At 43.2% G+C, this 20919-nt stretch overlaps 1 protein-coding gene across 1 annotated transcript; it reads right to left on the reverse strand.

Annotated features, from left to right (window-relative positions):
• Positions 1–1226: 1226 nt before the first annotated feature.
• Positions 1227–5057, reverse strand: PFDN4 (prefoldin subunit 4). The gene is made up of 4 exons (XM_044985815.1): positions 4901–5057; positions 3566–3673; positions 2280–2423; positions 1227–1653 (listed from the first exon to the last, which is right to left on the reverse strand). The coding sequence occupies exons 1-4, from the start codon at positions 4922–4924 to the stop codon at positions 1522–1524; spliced, it is 408 nt and encodes a 135-aa protein (XP_044841750.1). The 5' UTR covers positions 4925–5057; the 3' UTR covers positions 1227–1521.
• Between the last annotated feature and the right edge of the window lie 15862 nt (positions 5058–20919).

The raw sequence follows: 20919 nt of genomic DNA on the forward strand, positions 1-20919 counted from the left end.
GCCTCAATCCTCAAAAGACATGCAGTCATGTTCTATGCCTCTTTAAGTCCCTAAGCCTACCATTTAGGCATCACTGACACTTTAAAAACCGCTACTCAGCTGTCGCCTAACCCCATCATTGCCTAGGGATGTAGGCACTTAAGTTTCCACTGGTCAGAATTTGCAAAGCCACCCTACAGCTAAGCTGCTTTGATCCCTAGCTCAAGCTGGAGCCCCAAAAGTCCTGAAGATTCTCAAACTAGGTGGGAGAACATGTATCTCACAGCAGGACACGATCCTGTAGGTGCATTCTGAGCATGCCTACGCCATGATACCTGTCAGATGCTGGAGGAGGAGGGTTGGATGCAGGCCACCAACAGGTGGGGGAGGCAGCACAGCACCACACAAAAGACAGCCAGGAGTGGAGAGAAACATGACACCTCTAGCACTCAGCCTATCATGATCAAAAGACAAACTGTTTCTATTGCTAGGAAATGGGTTAATGGAGCTGCCTAGGTACCCAAGCCCCTTGCCTTGCCACTTCATTTCTGGTTAGTTTAGGAGACTCCCTGCTCAGTTTGCTGGCTTCTGAAGATCTCTCAGGAGGCTGGGCTTAAATCAGGGCTGAGGATTCCACTAGGAAGCAGGCCACCTAGAGGGTTAGCTGTAGCTCAGTAGTTTTGAGGATTTAGACTGATATGATTAGGTGAGAATCTCAGCTTTTTCTTTGTTTTTTAAATTAAAGTAAGCTTCTAGTCCTCAAGGCTAGAGAGAAAAGCTTGAAAACATGATTCAATGTACCCTAAGGGCTCAAAGACCAGAATGAAGTTTTTAAGGTAAGCCATTATAATAAAAACTAGATATTTAGTCTAAACAAAATGTAAATTAGTTTCAAGATATCAATAAGTCTGAAAGCGTTGGATGGGCTACAATGACTTTGGAAACTAAACTTTCCTGAATCTCAACTGCCTCATAATACTTAATTTTTTTTTAAGTGCTTTGTGATCCTTGGATGAAAAGCAACATATCATTGATTGATAATGATCGTATATCGTGCTTTTCATCAATAGACATCAAAGCAGGTAAAAATCATTAAACAATCATACTAAAGTATTATAGTACAATTGTTAACTATTACCTGTCAGTGAGGACAGATTAATCCAATATATCTGATGGCAGAAATTTCAGATTTTTAGCATTTCACACACTCTGGATAGTAATTTCCACAAACAAAAACAAGGGAAATGTATGATATTTGCTTGACTTTATTATTATTTCAATAAAGAGAATGTAAAGACCTCAATCTTGATGTGCATCAGCAATACATGGAAGGCTATTGCTTTTCCTGAAACAAATAAATAGTTGTAGGTAAGCAAAATAAGAAAGCTTTCATTATATAGGTAGAACTCATGACTGGAAAGCCATAAAACAATAAATGAGTGGGATTTTTTTTAAAAAACATTATTGGAAAGAAGGGAAATGTCAAGAGTCACATTTAATAAACCAATACAAAAAACTGCATACTGTGTATTTAGGAAAAAATTAACTGTCATCAGCCTCAAGGTTTATATTGTTTCCAAATTTTGCATAAAGCTGAACCTTCAGGTCAGATAATACCCTCTGAATTGATTCCACTCGAGATTCTAATGCTTCAATTTCTCCTTGTAAGTTTTTCTGGAAGACAAAATATTGGCTAATTAATACCAAAGCACACTGAGCAAAGTGTCTCATTTATTTACCTATAGATTACATAGTCAAGCAAACTATACTCCAATTATTTTAGAGGATTCATGGACTGGGAACAGGACAGAATTCAGAGCTTTCAGTTGCAAGTTCAAATCCTGGTCAGTAGTGACCAGAAACAAATTACTCTCCACTAGATGTTCTGGGCCACATGTTAAGTTTACCGGTGGCATCTCTTCAGTTACTAATAGACAGGTAGATCTACATCATAAAATACAAATGCATATTCAGCAAAAGCCAAAGACTGAATCAGTCATCATGGCACACACCCTTGTATATATTCCCATCACTCCTCCAGATCAGCATAATACACACTGATGAGGCAGCAGGGGGAACCATTGTGCTGTTATTGCCCATGCAGCACTTCTTCTGTAGCTAACTTGGGGATTTCAGACTAGAGTCATTATTAATATTTGACATAGTACTATGTCAAAGATTCAGAAAGAATAAGGTTCTAAGTGACAGATGAACATCTCATGACCATCAGCACACCCATCCTAATGCAGAGCTCTCTGTAGCACTGAATATATCAAAGGGACTCTCCCACCCTCACAAACCTTTGCCTCCTCCAGCATCTCATGTGTCTCATCTTGGGAATGACTGATAAAAACATCACCAATCTGATAGGGTATCAGTATTGAATCTTCATCATCAAGCATCATCATGTCATCGCATGCGTCCTCCAAATTCTGAAGTTGTTTCTGTGAAGTCAAAACCCAGTCAAAAAGCTGGTCACCTTATCCCATACGATTTATGCATTAACAGCTACTTCAGCTTTATAATCAGAGCTATTCTGAACTGTAGTGGCATAATGTGGAGGAGGATCAGCAGAACTGTCAGGTATACTTGGCAGAGACAAAGTAGGTGAGGTCGTATCTTTTTTTGGACCAACTTCTGTTGGTGGAAGGGACATGCTCTTGAGAGTCACAGAGCTCTTCTTCAGATCTGGTTCAGGTAAGGAAATATTTCTTTACAAACTGCACAATCAACTTGTGAAACTTGTTGCCAGGGGATGTTGGGAAGGCCAAAAGTATAACTTGGTTCAAATAAAGAATTAGATACGTTTATGTAGGACAGGTCGATCAATGGCTATTAGCCAAGATAGTCAGGGACATAACCCCATGCTCTGGGTGTCCCTAAACCTCTGACTGTGAACAGCTGGGACTAGATGACAGGGGATAGATCACTCAATTGCCCTGTTCTGTTCATTCCCTCAGAAGCATCGGGCATTGGCCACTGTCGGAAGATAGGATACTGGGCTACATAGACCTAGTCTGACGCTGTTATGGCCATTCTTATGCCTGAGCTAAATACAAACTGGGACAGATTGTTAAGCACAAGGGGTTCACATATGCTGTAGTAGGCCTGACGATTAGGATTTCAACAGAGTTGCACCAGCATAACTCTAGAGTAATGCTTTGGGGAGTCTGGCCCAGAAACTGTAGCAAAAGCTCTGTATAATCCTTGATTAATTCACACACACCTTTTTCCCATATGATGATTAAGGGGTTCTAAGCATTGCATGCACAAGTAGAAGATACACATTCAAGATAAATATTGGTCATCGTGTGATAAGCTCATGCTAAAATAAATTTGTTAGTCTTTAAGGTGCCACAAATACTCCTGTTCTTCCTATACCTAATCACTCTTCCATCTTCATTTTGCTTTAGCTATTTTCAAACTAACTTTATAGACAGACTAGACTCCAAAAGCAAAGCCAGAACCAAAGTTCTTCCAGTTATAGTACACTCCAGCCCCTACTACGGATGTGGACCCCTATTTTGAGCTGCATCAAAGATGAGCTCAGTGCCCCTGATGACATGCGAGTAGATAGCAAAGGTACCTTTTTAACTTCTATTTCTTCTTTCAGCTCTGTAATCCTGCTGGTATTTCTCGCAAACTTGTTAATTTTCTGTTGATCTTCAAAAGTAACATTGACATCTTCAGCAGCCTGGACAGGGGGAGAGGTTATAGAGAAGACTTAATTGTTACATAATATTTTTAGGGACAATTAAGATAAAGTAATACCACCAAGATTGTTATAATTTTTATACCTAAAAAAGTTAAGTTATACTTATATTTCTCATAGTTTCTTTCCTAAGGACAGATCTATACTAGAAAAGATTTGCCAGTACAGTTATGGCAACAGATGCTCCTCCTGTATATACTGCTTATATCAGCAAAAAAGTGATTTTCCAGTATAGCTTATACTCATTCCCCTGTAGAATACTGACAAAAACAGTTTTATGCAGATTTAAATGCATCTACACTAGGGCTTTTGCCTCTTTAGAAACATCATTAAACAACCTCCCCCCTCCCTTTCATTATTAGACCAAGAGGTTTCAGTTGGGGTGACCAGATGTCCCAATTTTATAGGGACAATCCTGATATTTGGGGCTTTTATATGGGCTCCTATTACCCCCCCACACACACACACACACGTGCCCGCCCTGTCCCGATTTTTCACACTTGCTACCTGGTCACCCTAGTTTGAGTATAGACCTGACCTGACACCAACATAGTTACCTTTTAACCTTACCAGCACTGTGGAGCAAACCTTAATGGGAAGTGCACACAGCAGGGACTAGGCCAGGGCCCCCCATCAAGCTGAAAGGCATGGGGGGGGGGTGCCGGGGCAGTGCCTATGGGAGCACACAACAAACACACAGAGCAGCGGGAGGGGATCAGTGCCCCCGCCCCGCCCCGGGGGAGGGGAAGAGAAGATTGAAGCCCCCCCCCCGGCCCAGCACTCCCCTAGGCCCGGGAACGCCCAGCCTGAGGACAGGCCAGGCCGCAGGGGAGCCCCCCGTATGGAGGAGTCTGGCGCGGCCCAACACACCGGGACCGCGCAGGCAGCACCAACCCTCGGGGGGTGGGGGGGGCTAGAGGAAGGAGGCGCAGAGCGGGCCCCGGGCCCCTCAGACGGGGGGGGGGCGCAGAGCGGGCCCCGGGCCCCTCAGACAAGGGGGGGGCGCAGAGCGGGCCCCGGGCCCCTCAGACAAGGGGGGGGCGCAGAGCGGGCCCCGGGCCCCTCAGACAAGGGGGGGGGCGCAGAGCGGCGCCAGGAGCTCCCTCTGACGGGGGCGGGGAGGCGGCGCAGAGCGGGCCCCGCAGCCGGGGAGCGCAGACCGGGGAGACGGACTCAAGGCTCCCCGAGCCGGGTCCCCCCCACACTCACCGCTTTCTTCATGGTGGCAGCCATGTTGGACTGAACTATTGGCCCCTCTGGGAAGGGGGAGGTCCCAGTTACCAGCTCCCTCGCCCTAGGTCGGTCCCGGCTCAGCCGCGGCGGCGCTTCCCGCTCCCGAGGCCGCGCTCGCCGGCCCCACCCCAAGATCTTGGGTCAAACATATTAAACTGGAACCCCCGCACTTGGTACCATCCGCTTAAAGGCGCTGTCAGTAGGATATTTATCCGCCGACAGAATAGGGGGCTTTAGATGCCGGTCGCGGCAGTTGCCGCTAGGTGGCGCAACGAGCCAGCAAATGGAGGGAGGGAGCCCAGGGTAGCTTTACAGTAGTGAACCCCCGCCCCCCCCCCCAGCAATGCACCCATCCACACCTGGGGGAACCAGCCACACTGACTCTCCCATTACTGGGGGGGGAGCAGTCACCCATGCACTCCCCATGCTTGGGGGAACCAGTGCCTCACCCTTCTCCACCTCCCACTCATCAGTCCATTTATTATAATGAATATGGATCAATTACATTAATTACAGTCCTGTAAATAACATATTAATAAAGATGGCTGGTGCCAACGGTGTCTTCTGACTGCGGTAGCTGAGCGCCACATGAATATTAAGGGCATCTACCCTCACATACTCTGCCGAGATCAGGAAGCGTTAGCCCCATTTACAGATGGGGGCATCGAGGCACAGAGGGATAAAGCAACTTGGCCGAGGTCACAGAGCAAGGCCGTGCCCAATCTAGGAGCTGGTCCCAGGTTTCTCTAGTCCTAGGCCGGTGCCTGAACCACAAGACCAGTCCTCTCCCAGGGACATCAGTCTTGCTGTGGAAATTACTAGAGGTGGAGGGAAAAAATTCTTCAACTCCAAATTCCTTTCCTGAGGAACTTTGTGAGCAAATAATAAATATTTTGTTAAAACAGAGGGATTTTTTTTTCCTAAATAGAAATAAGGGCAGTTGGCATTTGTACTGCATAATTGCCTCCACATGCTTCGGTTTATTTATTTAGCTTATATCACAGCTACGAAAAAAATCAGGTCACCATAACATTTCATAACCACAGCTGCGGGGGTGTGTTTTGGCTTCAGTGGACTCCTGACAACCAGTTGCCATTAGTGCAATGTTGGGCCCAACATTCAAGAGCCTGGAGCCTTGGTAGAACAGGGTGTATGACTGATGATGTGTTTGGTGAGCTGACAACTAGCCAAGGTTTTGAGAGCAATTTTATTGACAGAAAGTAGCTTTGGTGGGCCATCTCCCTAATATTTGCAAGAGATCTTGTGCATACATTCAGAAATAACTGCTGTGTGGTCTCCCTCAAGCCTCAGTGAAGTGACCTTGACTTCAGAAAAGCATTTTTTTTAAAATCGCTGCTGACTGGCACAAAGCAGCCAGAGCAAGGTTTGAGATCTGGCCCTTAAAATTATGCTACTGGTTAGTAGTCCCTAAGTGCCTAATCCTGTAGTCTACCAAGCACCGCCTGAGGGTGATGTTGTGTGTCTTCAATTCCCACTGATTTCAGAAGAACAAGATAAATACTATAGCACTAAAGATCAAAAGGGGGGATTTCCAAGAAACATGTAGCTCATAACAGTAACCTTTGCAAATTTGACTTTCCTGTCATGCCCATTTGCTTGGTCTCTTTGGTCCAATAACTATTTTAGTATTTACACACAGTGGACTGGCACACGTACAGCACTTGATTTACTGTAAGTAGGCTCAGTGAACTCAACTGGAAAGGACTTCCTATGTGCAAAAAGTTAAACATTTGTAAAGGTTTGCAGGATCTGGATCTTAGATTGCAGGACGTGTTAATTGACATATGTAACAATTGCAGGAGACTCAAATATGCAAAGGTTCTTGGAAGCAACCCTATTTACTGTTTAGTGTCACATTTTCCTGAGCCATCTTTCCTGTACATGTATCCTCTCTTGGTTATTTTAAATAAAATAAATGAGGAAACCCACAAAATCAAAAGAAAAAAATTATACAGACACACACAAGAAGAAACAAATAGAACAGTATCAATGTGTGTATGTTTATGTGCCAAGCCCAAAATTAGTGCTTTACAGTTCTCTAGTACCTGTCATGCAAGACTTTCAAAACTCTCTACAAACATTAATTAATACTCACATCATCATTATGAGGTATCTAGGTAGGTATTAACTCCATTTCAGAGATGTGGAAACTGAGGCACAGACAATTTAAGGCCAACACTGGGTGCCCAGATTGAAGCATCTAAGGTGTCTCAAGTTGGGCACCCAATAATTGAGTATGTTGGAGAATTTGTGCCTAAGTAATGTGAGTTAGAACAAGGAATAAAATCTGAAGCTACTGACTCCCCACCCTGTGCTTCTGCCACCAGGCCATCCTTCCTTCACAAAAGGCTCATAAAAATGAATCCAGTTAACAGATGAGAGTAAAAATGAATGAAAGTGCCCCAAGAGCTATAGACACAAGAAGCGATGGCTTACAGAAACTGCTCCCGGCTAACACCAAACAGTTGGGGCTCATTAGTTTTGAAAGAGACGTCCTAGCAGCCATGGAGAAGAGTTAATGCTTCTTCCCTCATTAGACAAAGAGATACACAATAGCAATACAGATGCCAAGTCAAGATAAGGAAGAAGTCTGCATTTCTGTCCTGTTATCTGAGCATACTCCTCACAAATCCTCAGATTCTGAGGGGTTGGGGTACTGTCTGCACTGGAGCTGGCCAGGAATTTTTCAACAAAGCTTTTTGTGGAAAATGCAGATTCATCAAAACAGAAACAGTCCATTTCAATTAATTCCCTGTTCCTAAAAAATTTTTGGGAAAAAAAAGGTTCCAGAATTGTTCTAAGTGAAAGATATTCCATTTTTGGTTCAGAATGACTGTTTCAAAAATCAGGCTAGTTTGTAGTAAAAAGAATGTAAAATATATAAAATAAAATCTTCAAAATGTTTGGGCATGATCAAAATGAAACATTTCAATTGGCCTGATTCTCCCTCCTCAATATATATAAACAGTTTGCAAACATTGGTGAGATTTGCAACTTTTTGTCCCAATTTGGGATGAGAAAAATGTTCAAAATGTTGAAGATTTGGGACAGGAAAACCACTTCTGGCCACATGTATTCCAGAACCCGTCCTTTCATTGCACTAGTAGTCAGCCACCTACCTCTCTGAATTCTCTGCAATGTGCACTTCCCAGAGGTGACCGAGTTCTCTTTTCCCTTCTTAAGGGTTCCCCCATGAAAGAGGATGATTTAGGTCATAGCTATTCCTGTATCTGCATTAGATGAATAATACATGCTATATCTGAGCCAATTTAATTTCCCTCAACATAAAAGGACTGGAATTAATAGCAACTGGATGTTTCCAAAGCTTTGAAACTGCCTCTTCTCCTACATGCTTAGGCAGGATTTGTGGTGAGTACATGTTTATGTGTTACTGTGGTATATAAAGAAAGGAAAAGCAGTCTGCACCGGTACAATTTTCTGAGGGTGGCATAAGATAAACTCGTTGAACTCAGTGACCTAATTTCTCTTTCAGTTGCACAAATGGGTTGCTCTTTCTTGCTTGAGTTTTGTTTTTACATGAACTTACTCTCAGTTTTCTGTTTGGCAGAACTCATTCCATCAGTCTGTCCTTTTAGTACTTGTAACCTAACCACCCTTCAACTCATGCCTCTTCCTTGGTTCTTTGGGCATTTTCCCAGCCATTACATGCCCTAGTTTTTGCAGTACAACTCAGTGGGAAAGGAAAAAAGGCACAGACAGAACTGATGGAAGCAGACTAGGGCCAGGTCTATACTACAGACCTAGATCAGTATAACTGTGTTGCTCAGGGGTGTGAAAAATCCACATCCCTGAGCAAAGTCATTATACCAACCTAATCCCCAGTGTAGACAGTGCTATGTTGACAGGGGAAATTCTCCTATCAGCATAAATACTCGGAGAGGTGGATTAGCTACGCAGATAGAAGAAGCTCTCCCATCGGCATAGTAGTATCTTCACCAAAGCACCACAGAAGCACAGCTGCACCATTGTAGCACTGAATGTGAAGACAAGCCCAAGTCCATGCAATAGGTTCCTGCCCCAAAGTGAGCCCCATGTGCACAGAAGTGACTCACCAGCCAAAACCCTTTTGTGGTTGGAGCCTTCTCTTAGTCTCCCTCCTGTTGGTCATGGTGTCTGGGTCTTCCATGGCCAGGTAGCTTCAAAATTCAACCCTTCAAGTCCAGCTGTAACTGGTCACTACCCAAGCTGGCTTCTCCCAGCTCACCTCTTAAGTGTCCTTCACCCAGTTCTCATCTGGTTAAAATGGAATTAAAAGAAATCTTTTGCTTAGCATATCTAGACTTACACCTCTCATAAGCTAAACTAGACATAGTGTTGTTAGCTTAGGCCTTATGTGAGGGATTTAAGGTTTTATTTCAAGGAGATGGCCAAGAGATTCTTAAGTAACATGGCTAACTTACCTTATTCCACGCAGTCCTGGACCCATGCTTCAATTGGAAAGAATAAACCAGTTCTGTGTACTTTTCATGAGTTCTTTTAAAAAGAATAAGCAAGCAGATATTAAGCAAAAATGTCACTAAGGCTAAAACTATTATGACTTCATTAAATTAATTAAGAATGAAATGATACAATGATCAAATCAAGGGCACAGTTAAGAGTGAATCAATAGATCAATGGGTTAACAGTGATGTTGGCTTAGATAACCATCATACCCCTGGGAAAGAGCACTCTTAAATCCCTAAAATTAACCTTTAAATGTGCCACCTAATCAGTATAGTATCTCCTTGGTTAGAGTGAGCTGTGAGCATTGTAACACCCACCTCTGTTCTGAAATCACTTGGTAAAACTCACAGATGCCCTGGGGAGTAAGAAGAGAAGAAGAATAGCCACAATAACAAGAGTGAGATTTAATGAGCAAGCATGTAGTATCACTGAGGTTGGTCTCTGTACTGCCTTCAGACTAGCCTGATGGAGTTTACTGTTCCAGGGGATCCCTCTTGGTCAGGATCTAAAACCAAAGTGGACAGTTACATTCTACAGCAGTATCAGAGGGGTAGCCATGTTAGTCTGGATCTGTAAAAAGCAGCAAAGAGTCCTGTGGCACCTTATAGACTAACAGAACTATTGGAGCATAAGCTTTCGTGGGTGAATACTCACTTCATCAGACGCATGTGGCGGAAATTTCCAGAGGCAGGTATCAATATGCAGGCAAGAATACTTCTGTTAGTCTATAAGGTGCCTCAGGACTCTGTCGCATTCTACGCCAGATTTCACTGTCAAGACAGGATCTCTTGGTTGAGGGGTTTTAAACTAAAGCAAAACAGCAACTTCCTTCAGTTATGGCCAATGTCATTTCTGAAAAATAGCTAATGGTTTAATCAGCAACATATACTCACTCACACATTTTCTCATTAGCACATTACAGTCTTACATGTTTACAGGTCAAGCCCTGTCTCTGACCTTTCTAATGAGAGCTCACAGATTTCCAGAGCACACACTGTCCAGAAAAATAACGTTTCTGTCCTCCCACAAAGATCTAGCCCAACCCTGTTCAGACACAACCATCTATCTCTGATGTCAAGGCAATGTGTTTTCTAAGCTTCTCTCTCTAGTGCTAGAATTCATTACCATATTATGTGAAGTCTCTTTTCTTCCCCAAATCAGTTTTTTTCCTAAACACCTTTGAACCAGGTCATCTCTGCCACAATAGGAGGTTCCTTTTTCCCCCCAAGCATTAAGTGTATGGCTTCAAATCATTCTGCAATTATCAATCTGACCCACTGAGCTCAGGCAGCCCAAAGCAGGCAGAAAGCTCCCCTAGTGAAGCAGCTAGAGATTCCCGTTGTGTAGAGGAACTCTTTGGTGGAATAAATCTGTTTCGATGTCTCTACTTGACTTATATGGAAACCATGTTGGGGCAGGAGGTAGTGTGACCAGAAAGCTCTATGCTCCAGTGATTCTGGTCCAGTGGAGTGGCCTTCGGTATAACTTAGTGCAGCCCTGGAGCTATTCTTCCTTCCAGTATGGCAGGTAGCACCAGAATGAAGGACGTGAAGAGCTGGCACAAAAGAACGTCTGTCTCTCCACTGCCCCATCAGGACATGCACCAGCCACTATTCAGCCAGACACAAGGCTCTGGGCCTATAACCTTAGCTCTGTATCATTATCTTTCTACCGTCAATTTAATAAAGCATCGGCTTACTCTGACAAGTGACTATAAAACCAGCACATTGTCTCTTAGTGACTCCATATCAAATGTGCTCAGTTTACCATTAAAAATATGTTTGTTTGTTTGTTTGTTTTTCTTATGTGCAGACCCACAAGCTCAGCCTGGGATCTAAGAGTCTATCTGGCTTCTTGGTTTGCACATCATCACCAATAATGAAGGCGCAGCAGCTCAAATTACTCTCAGTTATACCTGTACAATCCAGCTGTACTCAACTGACGGTCTCAATGATACCTAGGCAACCCTTTTGTTCCCACTGGGTTGTGCAGGTGTCCCTTAGTAAACAATTCATATAAGAAGGGATAGAATCTATCTCCCTCTCCCTTAGCTGTGCTGTCTTTGCAGGGCCAACAAGAACAAAAAGCATTAAAAACTTATTCTACCTCTGGCTTTAAATACAGACAGGAACAGAAGGTCTGGTGAGTAAGCTGTCATTTTTGCACAGGCATTTTCAGAGTAAAACCGCACTCTAAGCCATAATCTGCATTCAGATTGGAAGCGTTTTAAATAATGCTCACTTAAACGATACCCTTTGCAAGCACTGTGTCTGCCTGCCTCCAAGCCAGTATGCATCTCAGGTTCTCTAAGACTGGTGCCCAATACAGCAGATGACAAAGCATGAATGGGATGGAAGAGAAATGGAATACTACCAATATATTTTGGTCCCTTTAGCTAGTTATTCCAAATCCACTGCTAAAGCCTCGTCTACAGTGAGCTTTCCCGTAAAAACTCCTATCTTTGTTATAGCACCAGAGCAGCTCCTCTGTAATAGCAATGATGGGAGCTGGTGTAGACTGGGTACAAATGTATTTACCATCTTGTAGTCTAGGCTTGCTCTGAGCACTATAGATGACAGAGTAATAAAAACGCCCCATCATGGGTTGCAGCACTTCCACCGCTGTTATAACTGGGGAAATTGTACCAATGACAGTACAGTGTCTGTGGAGTTCCCCCAAAATACTAGTGTTATATGTATGGAATCAGCAAAATGAGTTTGACTCACTTTCTAATGCTAGTCCTATCCATTTTCTCCCTTTTTTTCTTATCTTTCCAGTAATTACTAACATATCCTCCCCCTATATCCCAAGGCATATCATTGGATGAATTCTATCTATTAGAGATGGGCTCTAGCTGCAAAAATCAAATATAGATCCAGATTCCAAACACTCCATGCATTTCAATTCTGCTTATTAGGGATGGGAAAATTAATTTTACCAAATTGGACCCTACTATGAGTTCTAGATTTATGTCAAGATGGAGCTCTGAATGGCTCTAACAAAATATGAGCTGTGGGTTGCTGTGAGTTCCTTCCCCTAACCGCCCTAGAAGCAGAACAAGAATGGTTATTTAAAAAATCCTTAGTTTGTATACCATAAGATGTTCTTTAATTAGAAATTCATGTGTCTAGCTAGCTAGTTATCGTCAGTATTTCCGAAGTGCCTACATGCTGTCTAAATTTTCGAGTTGTTGTTTTATTTTAAACCCTCCTTCCCCAATTCTAAACTGTAGTAGGGAATGTTTCAAGAAAATGAAAATGTTTGTGGAAACCTAATTTTTTCAAAACAAAACAACAACAACAACAACGGTATAGAGGTTTCACACAGGCTCAGTTTTCCCCAGCCTTAGTGTAAATAATATTCAGCATCTTTTAATCTGCAAAAGTTCTTTCTTGCATTTTTCACAGAATCCAGTGGTATCCTGGGTGAAAGCCTGTGACTCCTAGTGAGTATCTGACATATGCACTAATTTGATGCTTGACCAAATAAAGAGATAAATATGGTGAGTGTTTTCCCCATGGTGATATCTGTATTCAATAGTCATATAGGTAGGAAACTAAAATCCCATCTAGAGAAATTCATGCATAAGCATTAAATTGAAAGAAACAGCAGGATCCCAGGAGGGTTTAACTGATGAGCTGCTTAGGCACTTGCTCTAATCCCTGATGTACATACACATGAATAGAAATAACCAGGATGTGGTCTAGAGGGTATTGAGTTCAATGGAGTGTGGCCTCAGTGCCTTTTGACTGACTAATGGTAAAGGCAGAGATAATTTTGATGTCTTTTTGTACTTTTAATGGAACGAATGATGCCAAAATACACTGTGCTCCATACAATTAGCAAACCAACATTTTAACTCATATATATGTGATCATGGAGATGTACTGCTGGAATAATAGTATCTTTTACATGTATATGGGACCTTTGATCTCAAAATAGTTTACTGACTAAACATGAGGATTGCTTCATCCACTCCTCGGGCGAAATACAACAATGCCACATAACAGTGTTGTACAGAAAGTGAAATGTCCCTGATTCTTTTGACACTGCAGGAGGAAGTTACAGAGGCCAAATGTAATTACCGATTTGGAATTTGAACGGGGGTGTTAAATGTCCTCTTCTCTGAAGTCATAAATGATCACAACCACGATGTTGAACGTGGTTCAAAAGATGACAGCTACAACAGCAAAGTGGCTCCTAACAGTACATTAGGACTCTGAGTTCAATACTGACTCAGAAGGAAGAGTGTTACTTCTTAATAACCAGCATAACTTCTTGATTTACTTGCCCAAGCCTCAGGGGGCTAAGCTTGTGAGATCTAATAAATCTGTATATTTCATGGAAATGAGCTATAAAAGTATCCTTCACAATACGTTATAAACCATCCTTACAGCAGGAGTTGTTCAGAACACAGATGAAGGGTATTTGATTGTATTAATGCAAAAAAGTTTCAGAAAATACTCTTACAGCATATTTTATTTTTTGATATCTCAACACAGCCTCCTAAAAAGAATATACTCATTGTCCTTTGTTTTGAACATTAGCTAGTAGCATCCTGTAAAAATGTAACCTGGAATAACTTCACATTAGTAACAGCATCAGTTTGCTTCCAAAAGATTCTGTGTGGTGTCAAGCTTGCCTGAATCAATATCACCCCTCAGACTGAAAGTAAAACATCTGCACAAACATTTCAGGCTCAATCAACTAATCCTGTAAGTCAGCTGGTGTTGCCTTTGGTTCAAGTTTTGCATAACTCTAGTAAATTTATTCAACAGGGCTAGACAGTGGCTACGTTTATTGTGCCAGGTTACAGACAGGATGTTAATGCAACAAGTAAAGGCCACTCAGTTCATTAAGTTCATCTCAGAGACTTGTAGTATGATACATATTATTCAAATTTCAGGGATACATTTTCCAAATGAAAATCATACATATTTTTAAGAGGTTTCCTTGTCTTTTACAAACACTCGTGTCACTGCTACCATCTTAGATTATTAATGACAAATATTTTTTAAAAAATCAGAGACAACAATTTTCATAAATGTGCAGTACAAATATGCTCCCATTAATAAGCAATATACTAAATTGTACAATACAGCTCCTAAGGTTACAGGAAATGCACATCTAAAATGGCCAAAAAGACAGCATGAAAACTGTGCATGAAACTGCATGCATAATTGCACCTGGAAATTAGGCACAGAACCACAATCATTTTTAAGTATCAGAGGGGTAGCCGTGTTAGTCTGATTCTGTAAAAGCAGCAAAGAATCCTGTGGCACCTTATAGACTAACAGACGTTTTGCAGCATGAGCTTTCGTGGATGAATACCCACTTCTTCGGATGCACTTCTTCTTGCATCCGAAGAAGTGGGTATTCACCCACGAAAGCTCATGCTGCAAAACGTCTGTTAGTCTATAAGGTGCCACAGGATTCTCAATCATTTTTAAGTTCACAGTTCTGAAAATCTGACCCCAGTCTTGCTTTTCACTATTCGGGGTTTTTACTTTTAGCATTTGACACATCATGGTCAGTAAAACTAGTTTGTCCGTTATAGACCGTGGTTCATTTTCTGTTGATAAGAAGTTGAGTTTGTTGGGGGCAGGGGGCAGTTAGAGCACCCTCCCTTGAATGACACTTTTGTTTTGAAACGGCTGGGAAGATCCAATGAAACTGCATCCCCCTTCCTCATTGGAATGAAAACAAAAGATTTAGAATGGTTTTCTGAAAACAGAATTGTGTCAAAATGTGTGTTTTTGCATCAAAAAGTGAGCGGGTGGCCTAGTAGATAGAGCTGTGGTGTGGGAGACCTAGGTTCAAGTTCCTGTTCGGCCTGATTCAGAAGAGCGTTCTTCATCCCAGATCACTCTGGGTCTCTAAGGGTATGTCTACACTACAGGATTATTCCGATTTTACAGAAACCGATTTTTTGGAAACAGATTGTATAAAGTTGAGGGCACGTGGCCACACTAAGCACATTAATTCGGCGGCGTGCATCCATGTACCAAGGCTAGCGTCGACTTCCGGAGCATTGCACTGTGGGTAGCTATCCCATAGTTCCCGCAGTCTCCCCCACCCATTGGAATTCTGGGTTGAGATCCCAATGCCTGATGGGGCCAAAAATTTGTTACGGGTGGTTATGGGTAAATGTCGCCAGTCAATCCTCCCTCCGTGAAAGCAACGGCAGACAATCATTTTGCGCCCTTTTCACTGGATTGCCCGGGCAGACGCCCTCGCATGGCAACCATGAAGCCCGTTCAGCCTTTTTTCACTATCACCGTATGTCTAATGGATCTTGCTAACAGACATGGTACTGCAGTGCTACACAGCAGCATCCCCTTGCCTTTCCAAGTTAGCAAAGATGGTTACCTGCTCTACTGTACCGTCTGCTGCTTTGCAAATTGACAAAGATGGTTACCAGTCATACTGTACTGTCTGCTACTGTCATGGGTGCTCCTGACCGGCCTCGGTGAGGTCGGTCGGGGGTGCATGGACAAAAATGGGAATGATTCCCCTGGTCATTCTCTTCTTTAAGTTTTGTCTAATGGAGAGTCGGTCCTGCCTAGAATATCAGGCAAGCCTACTAAAGAACCAGAGAGGCAAACGGCCACTCCGGGTCAGAGCCCCAGACATCCCACAGAAATGATGAGCTGCATGCCATTCTAGGGGGTGCCCCTGCAACAACCCTACCCGCTGCTTCCCTCCTCCACCACCCCTCCTGGGCTACCGTGGCAGTTATCCCCCCATTTGTGTGATGAAGTAATAAAGAATGCAGGAATAAGAAACAACACTGACTTTATTGCCTCTGCAAGCAGAGATCAAAGGAGGGAGGGGAGGGCAGTTAGCTTACAGCAAAGTAGAGTGAACCACCATTCTGCATTTACTCAGCCTATAGCTGAAAATGGGACTCTGTGAGAAGCACTAGGATAGAAGCACAGGCAGGACTGAATCTCCATTTGCGTGTGGGCCTTTGGTTGACACTGGTAAAATACAAAATGTCCCAGGATACGTATGTTGAGGGACAGTTCTAAACGGCAGCTTCATTTTTTTATTTGCAGCAAAATGTAGAGGTCTAAATATCTGATTGTGAGCCCTGGTAGCAAGGGGTAGGCGCAACCGCGCGGTGCTGCTGACTGGAGAGAGCAGCCTGAGGCAGAAGCCTCCAGCTGCCATGATATTCCAGGCAGGAGTGAATCTCCATTAGACAAAACTTAAAGAAGAGAATGACCCAGAGTCATTCCCATTTTTGCCCAGGCGCCCCCAACTGATCTCACCGAGGCCAGCCAGGAGCACCCATGACAGCAGCAGACAGTACAGTATGACTGGTAACCGTCTTTGTCAAACAGTAAGTACAAACAGTAATCAATAGGAGGTGAATCCTGCTTTTATGGAAGGATGTTGATGAAGTATGTGAATGAAGACAGACACAAGGCTGGATTTAATTAAAAACGAGAATTGATGAGTGATCTCATGCCCCCTTGAAGTCAATGTGAGTTTTGCCATTGACTTCAGTGGGGCCATGATTTCACCCAATAACTCTTGCTTCAAATGCTCTGGTCTCAGTGCCTGAACCAAAGCCCACTAAAGTCAGTGGAGAGACTCCTATGAACTTCACTTTAGATCAGGCCCTAAATGAGGAATGTTGTATCATGTACTTTGGAATACATTTATTTATTTATTTATTTATTCATTTTCATAGATACATTCAAAGAGTTACACAGCTATTCTTGAACTAAATGGATCTCTCAATCAAGCTGTTTTTTTGGTGAGATCCATAGAGGAGGGGAGGAAAGGAAAAGCTGTTGTTTTAAAATACTCTTAGCACTGCATTTTAACAAAATTTGAGAAAATCATTAGCTCTGGCAGATCCTGAACTTGCTGAGCTGTGGATGTAGTGACTTTCCTGCCAGTGAACTACATCACACCCATAGAACTGAAATAAAATCCTTTTCCATTACAGAATTCAAAAACTGCTTAGCAGAGGAGTGGATTGCATATTAACAGGGTGTTTTCCTCCCTCAGATTAGCCAGAATTATGGAAAATTTGATCAGTCTAGTCTTGCCCATTTCAGACTCTTTCTAAGAAGATCATTTTTGCAGACACCGAGTTGTGACCGTTTAAATAAGTGAGTTCAATGTTCTCAGTCTGGTTCCTAAAAGACAGCTGTCCATGTCACAAAACCACCAGCTCAGTGGGCACTGATTGTCCTTTTTGTTATCTGTCGCACCAGAAGGACCAAGTATCAAATGTAGCACAGAGACTGAACTCCCCAACCATTTAGACCTGGAGCAGGATGTGTTTTGAATGGAATTGGTTGAAAAACAACAATAATCTACTTTTGCCTCCTCGTCTTTTTGGGAACCCTTGGACCAGCTCTAATTCCGAGGCATCTTGGCAGGGCATGTCCCGGGCATACCCTGATTCTGTGGCTAGATCACTTCATTCACCAGGGTAACCCATCTAGTGTCTTTCCCCTGCAATAAATTCACTAAAGGTAGGGGTGAATGTGGTGTTTTGCGTCAATGTTTTAAAGAATTAATAGTAAAACCCTGGGGCTAGGTTTTGTGACTTTGCTTAATGCTGCCTTTGTTGTGTTGTTGCTTTTTTATCTCTGCAGTAATCACTGGTTTCCCTCCCTCCCTCCCCACCCTTCTATTTTCTTCACTGGTCTGATTATGAGACATAGGAACAAATATTCTTTATACACTGATCTCCAGTGAGATCTCATAGGCAACCCCTTTGTCTCCAGCTATTTCTGTCTGGATATCCCATGTACACTGGAGCCATCCCCCAGACTCTTCCATTTCACAGAGAGCTAGAAAGAGGCACAGGGGGAATAGATATTGACACATGAAATGCAACCTGAGATAAAGAGAGGTGAAAAAGGGATCAAGCCTCTATAGTTTAGTGTCTGCCCTGCACGCAAAGCCTCTGGATTGCACGTGACTCCCTCGCTCACAGCTGCAGTTCCAGCCTCCGTGGCTCTTGCCCTGTGAGAGGGAGAGAGAGGAGAGATGACTGCACACACATACACACATGCTGTGAACTGCTTCACCTCTGCTCACTGTCTCCAGTGCCAGGCCCTGGTTTGAACTGCTGCCTCAGAGGTGGGGTAGCAAAGTGTATTATCACAAACCACTTCACATCAGATTTTGCTATAGCAGCAGTATCAGAAATGGCTTCTTATCAGGGAATTTTCTACTGGTAGAAAAAACTGACACTGCAGGGGTACCATTTTTAACTGCATTCGCTTGTTCATAAGCATTTGGGTAGCAAATTATGAAGGAGGAGGGTCTCTGTGTCGGAATTTGTTACTCACCTTTATTCATTGCTTTTTAAATCTTAGATGTTTTAAATCTGAATTTAAAATGTGCACATAAATAAAATATTTGACCACATATAAACACATTTTAATATAGTGATTCAACTTTAAGTTTTGTTTGTTTGGTTGCATGTATATTTATATATATATATATATATGTTATAATTGTTTTAATGTGTACAATGTCAATATATTAATAAAATATGAATCAACAAAATACTGTAACTATTAAAATATAAGACTGAGTTAGTCACATAAGTATAACATATAAATTCCTATACATAGAATTAATCTGAATATTTCAAGCAGATATACTCTTTCATTATTAAATGACTTTGAAAAGTAATCAGTCAATTTAAAAAATGATGACAGAGAAGTAATTCAAATTATGATTGGAATTAACTCATACATTATTATATTTTTAAACTTTTTGCTAGAATTAATGCATATGCTTTTATTTTTCTCTATGCAGATGATCTCTAACCAAATTATGACTATTAGCTGCATTTCAAATGTTAATATTAATTACTAATTATCATTATTAATACAAGCCTAATCCTTATCCCAGTTTTTCCATGGTGTCCAGGTGTATATGTTATTTTCTGGATACTGGATCGTGACCTTTATTCTTATGCTCTGAAAAGTTATTTTTTGTTTCCTAACCTGCTCTCTCTCATATGGTATGCCTGCATATACCTCTTTTTTTCTCTCTCTCTTTCTCTCTCTCAACATTATCATCATTTCTCCTTTGGACAATTGATATAGTTGCAATAGGTACAGCAGCTCTCCAAGCAAACAACAAAATAAATATGATTTAATCTGTTTTTTTTTAATTAGAAAAGTTATGGAAATAGAAATCCAACTTATTGGTAAGATGTGATATTTATTTCAAAAATGAAATGTCATAGAATTCTTTTCATTTTGGGCAGCATATTGAAAATCATAAATCTCTCTAGTTGTCTTAAACTGTTCCTTTCATGCTGGTAATTATCATTACTGTAGCCCATTATTTTTGAATGCTTTTTCAAACACTGCAGGGAAGAGAAATCGATGAACTGCCATGAGGCTATATGCAGGTATGTCACACCTCCCTCAGCTCCCTAGGACACCAAAACACCAAAGACAGCTATGGTAACCATGAACATGCTCAGGCTGGTGTGGTAAAATATTTCGCTGAATCAAGTGTCCTTAGGCAGCTCGGAACATCATTCCAGATAGAGACGATCTGCCGTACCTGGGCAGTAGGCTATACTGTGCCTTTAACAGCACAGCCGCGGGGGAGAGAGTGCTGAGATGTACCATCCCTCCAGGAACACAAACCCCTCTGCCACCCATACTCAACCAGAGCAATTCGGTAACTGATCTGCCCCATCCCAGGCTTCTGCTCCTCCTTCCCTCTCTTATCCCCAGCTCCTGCCCCAGTCTATCAATCGGACTTTCTCCTTGCCCTGTTTTCCCATCCTCTGGAGGCTTGGGGGCCACCCTGCACAAACTCTACCCACCCTCCTCTCCGATATGTCCCCTCTGCCCCCCAGCACCGAGCGGAGTCAGGGCAGCGCCTTCAGCAGATGCTGCTCCGCGCTCAGCACCAGCGCAGGGCGGGAGAGGCACTGTCAGGCAACACACTCCCTCACCCGCAGTCAGCTGACCCCCTTAGTGAACCGCCTGCCCCGCCGCGGGGTCCCGGGGCCACGCCACCGGAGTCCCGACCCGCCCCACCCAGCTCTCCTATTGGTCCCAGGTTAAAGTCCAACAGACATCCCCAAGTGCTATATATACACACATCTCCGCCCGGCTATGGGAAACCACAGAGCGGGAGAGAGGGCAGCAGCAGCAGCATCTCTGCCTGCAGCTTGCAGCCAGAGCCCCTCTGCCACCTGAGAGCCAGGGCCCCTTTGCCACCTGCAGCCAGCTCCCCTCCGACACCCAGAGCCAGCGCCCCCTGCCACCTGCAGCCAGGGCCCCCCGCCACCTGAGAGCCAGAGCCCCTCTGCCACCTTCAGCCAGCGCCCCTCTGCACCTGAGAGCCAGAGCCCCTCTGCCACCTGCAGCCAGAGCCCCTCTGACACCTGAGAGCCAGAGCCCCTCTGCCACCTGCAGCCAGAGCCCCTCTGATACCCAGAGCCAGAGCCCCTCTGCCACCAGCAGCCAGAGCCCCTCTGCCACCTGCAGCCAGAGCCCCTCTGA

This window comes from Mauremys mutica, chromosome 13 (assembly GCF_020497125.1).
Source record: "Mauremys mutica isolate MM-2020 ecotype Southern chromosome 13, ASM2049712v1, whole genome shotgun sequence".
In the NCBI taxonomy this organism is placed as follows: Eukaryota; Metazoa; Chordata; order Testudines; family Geoemydidae; genus Mauremys; species Mauremys mutica.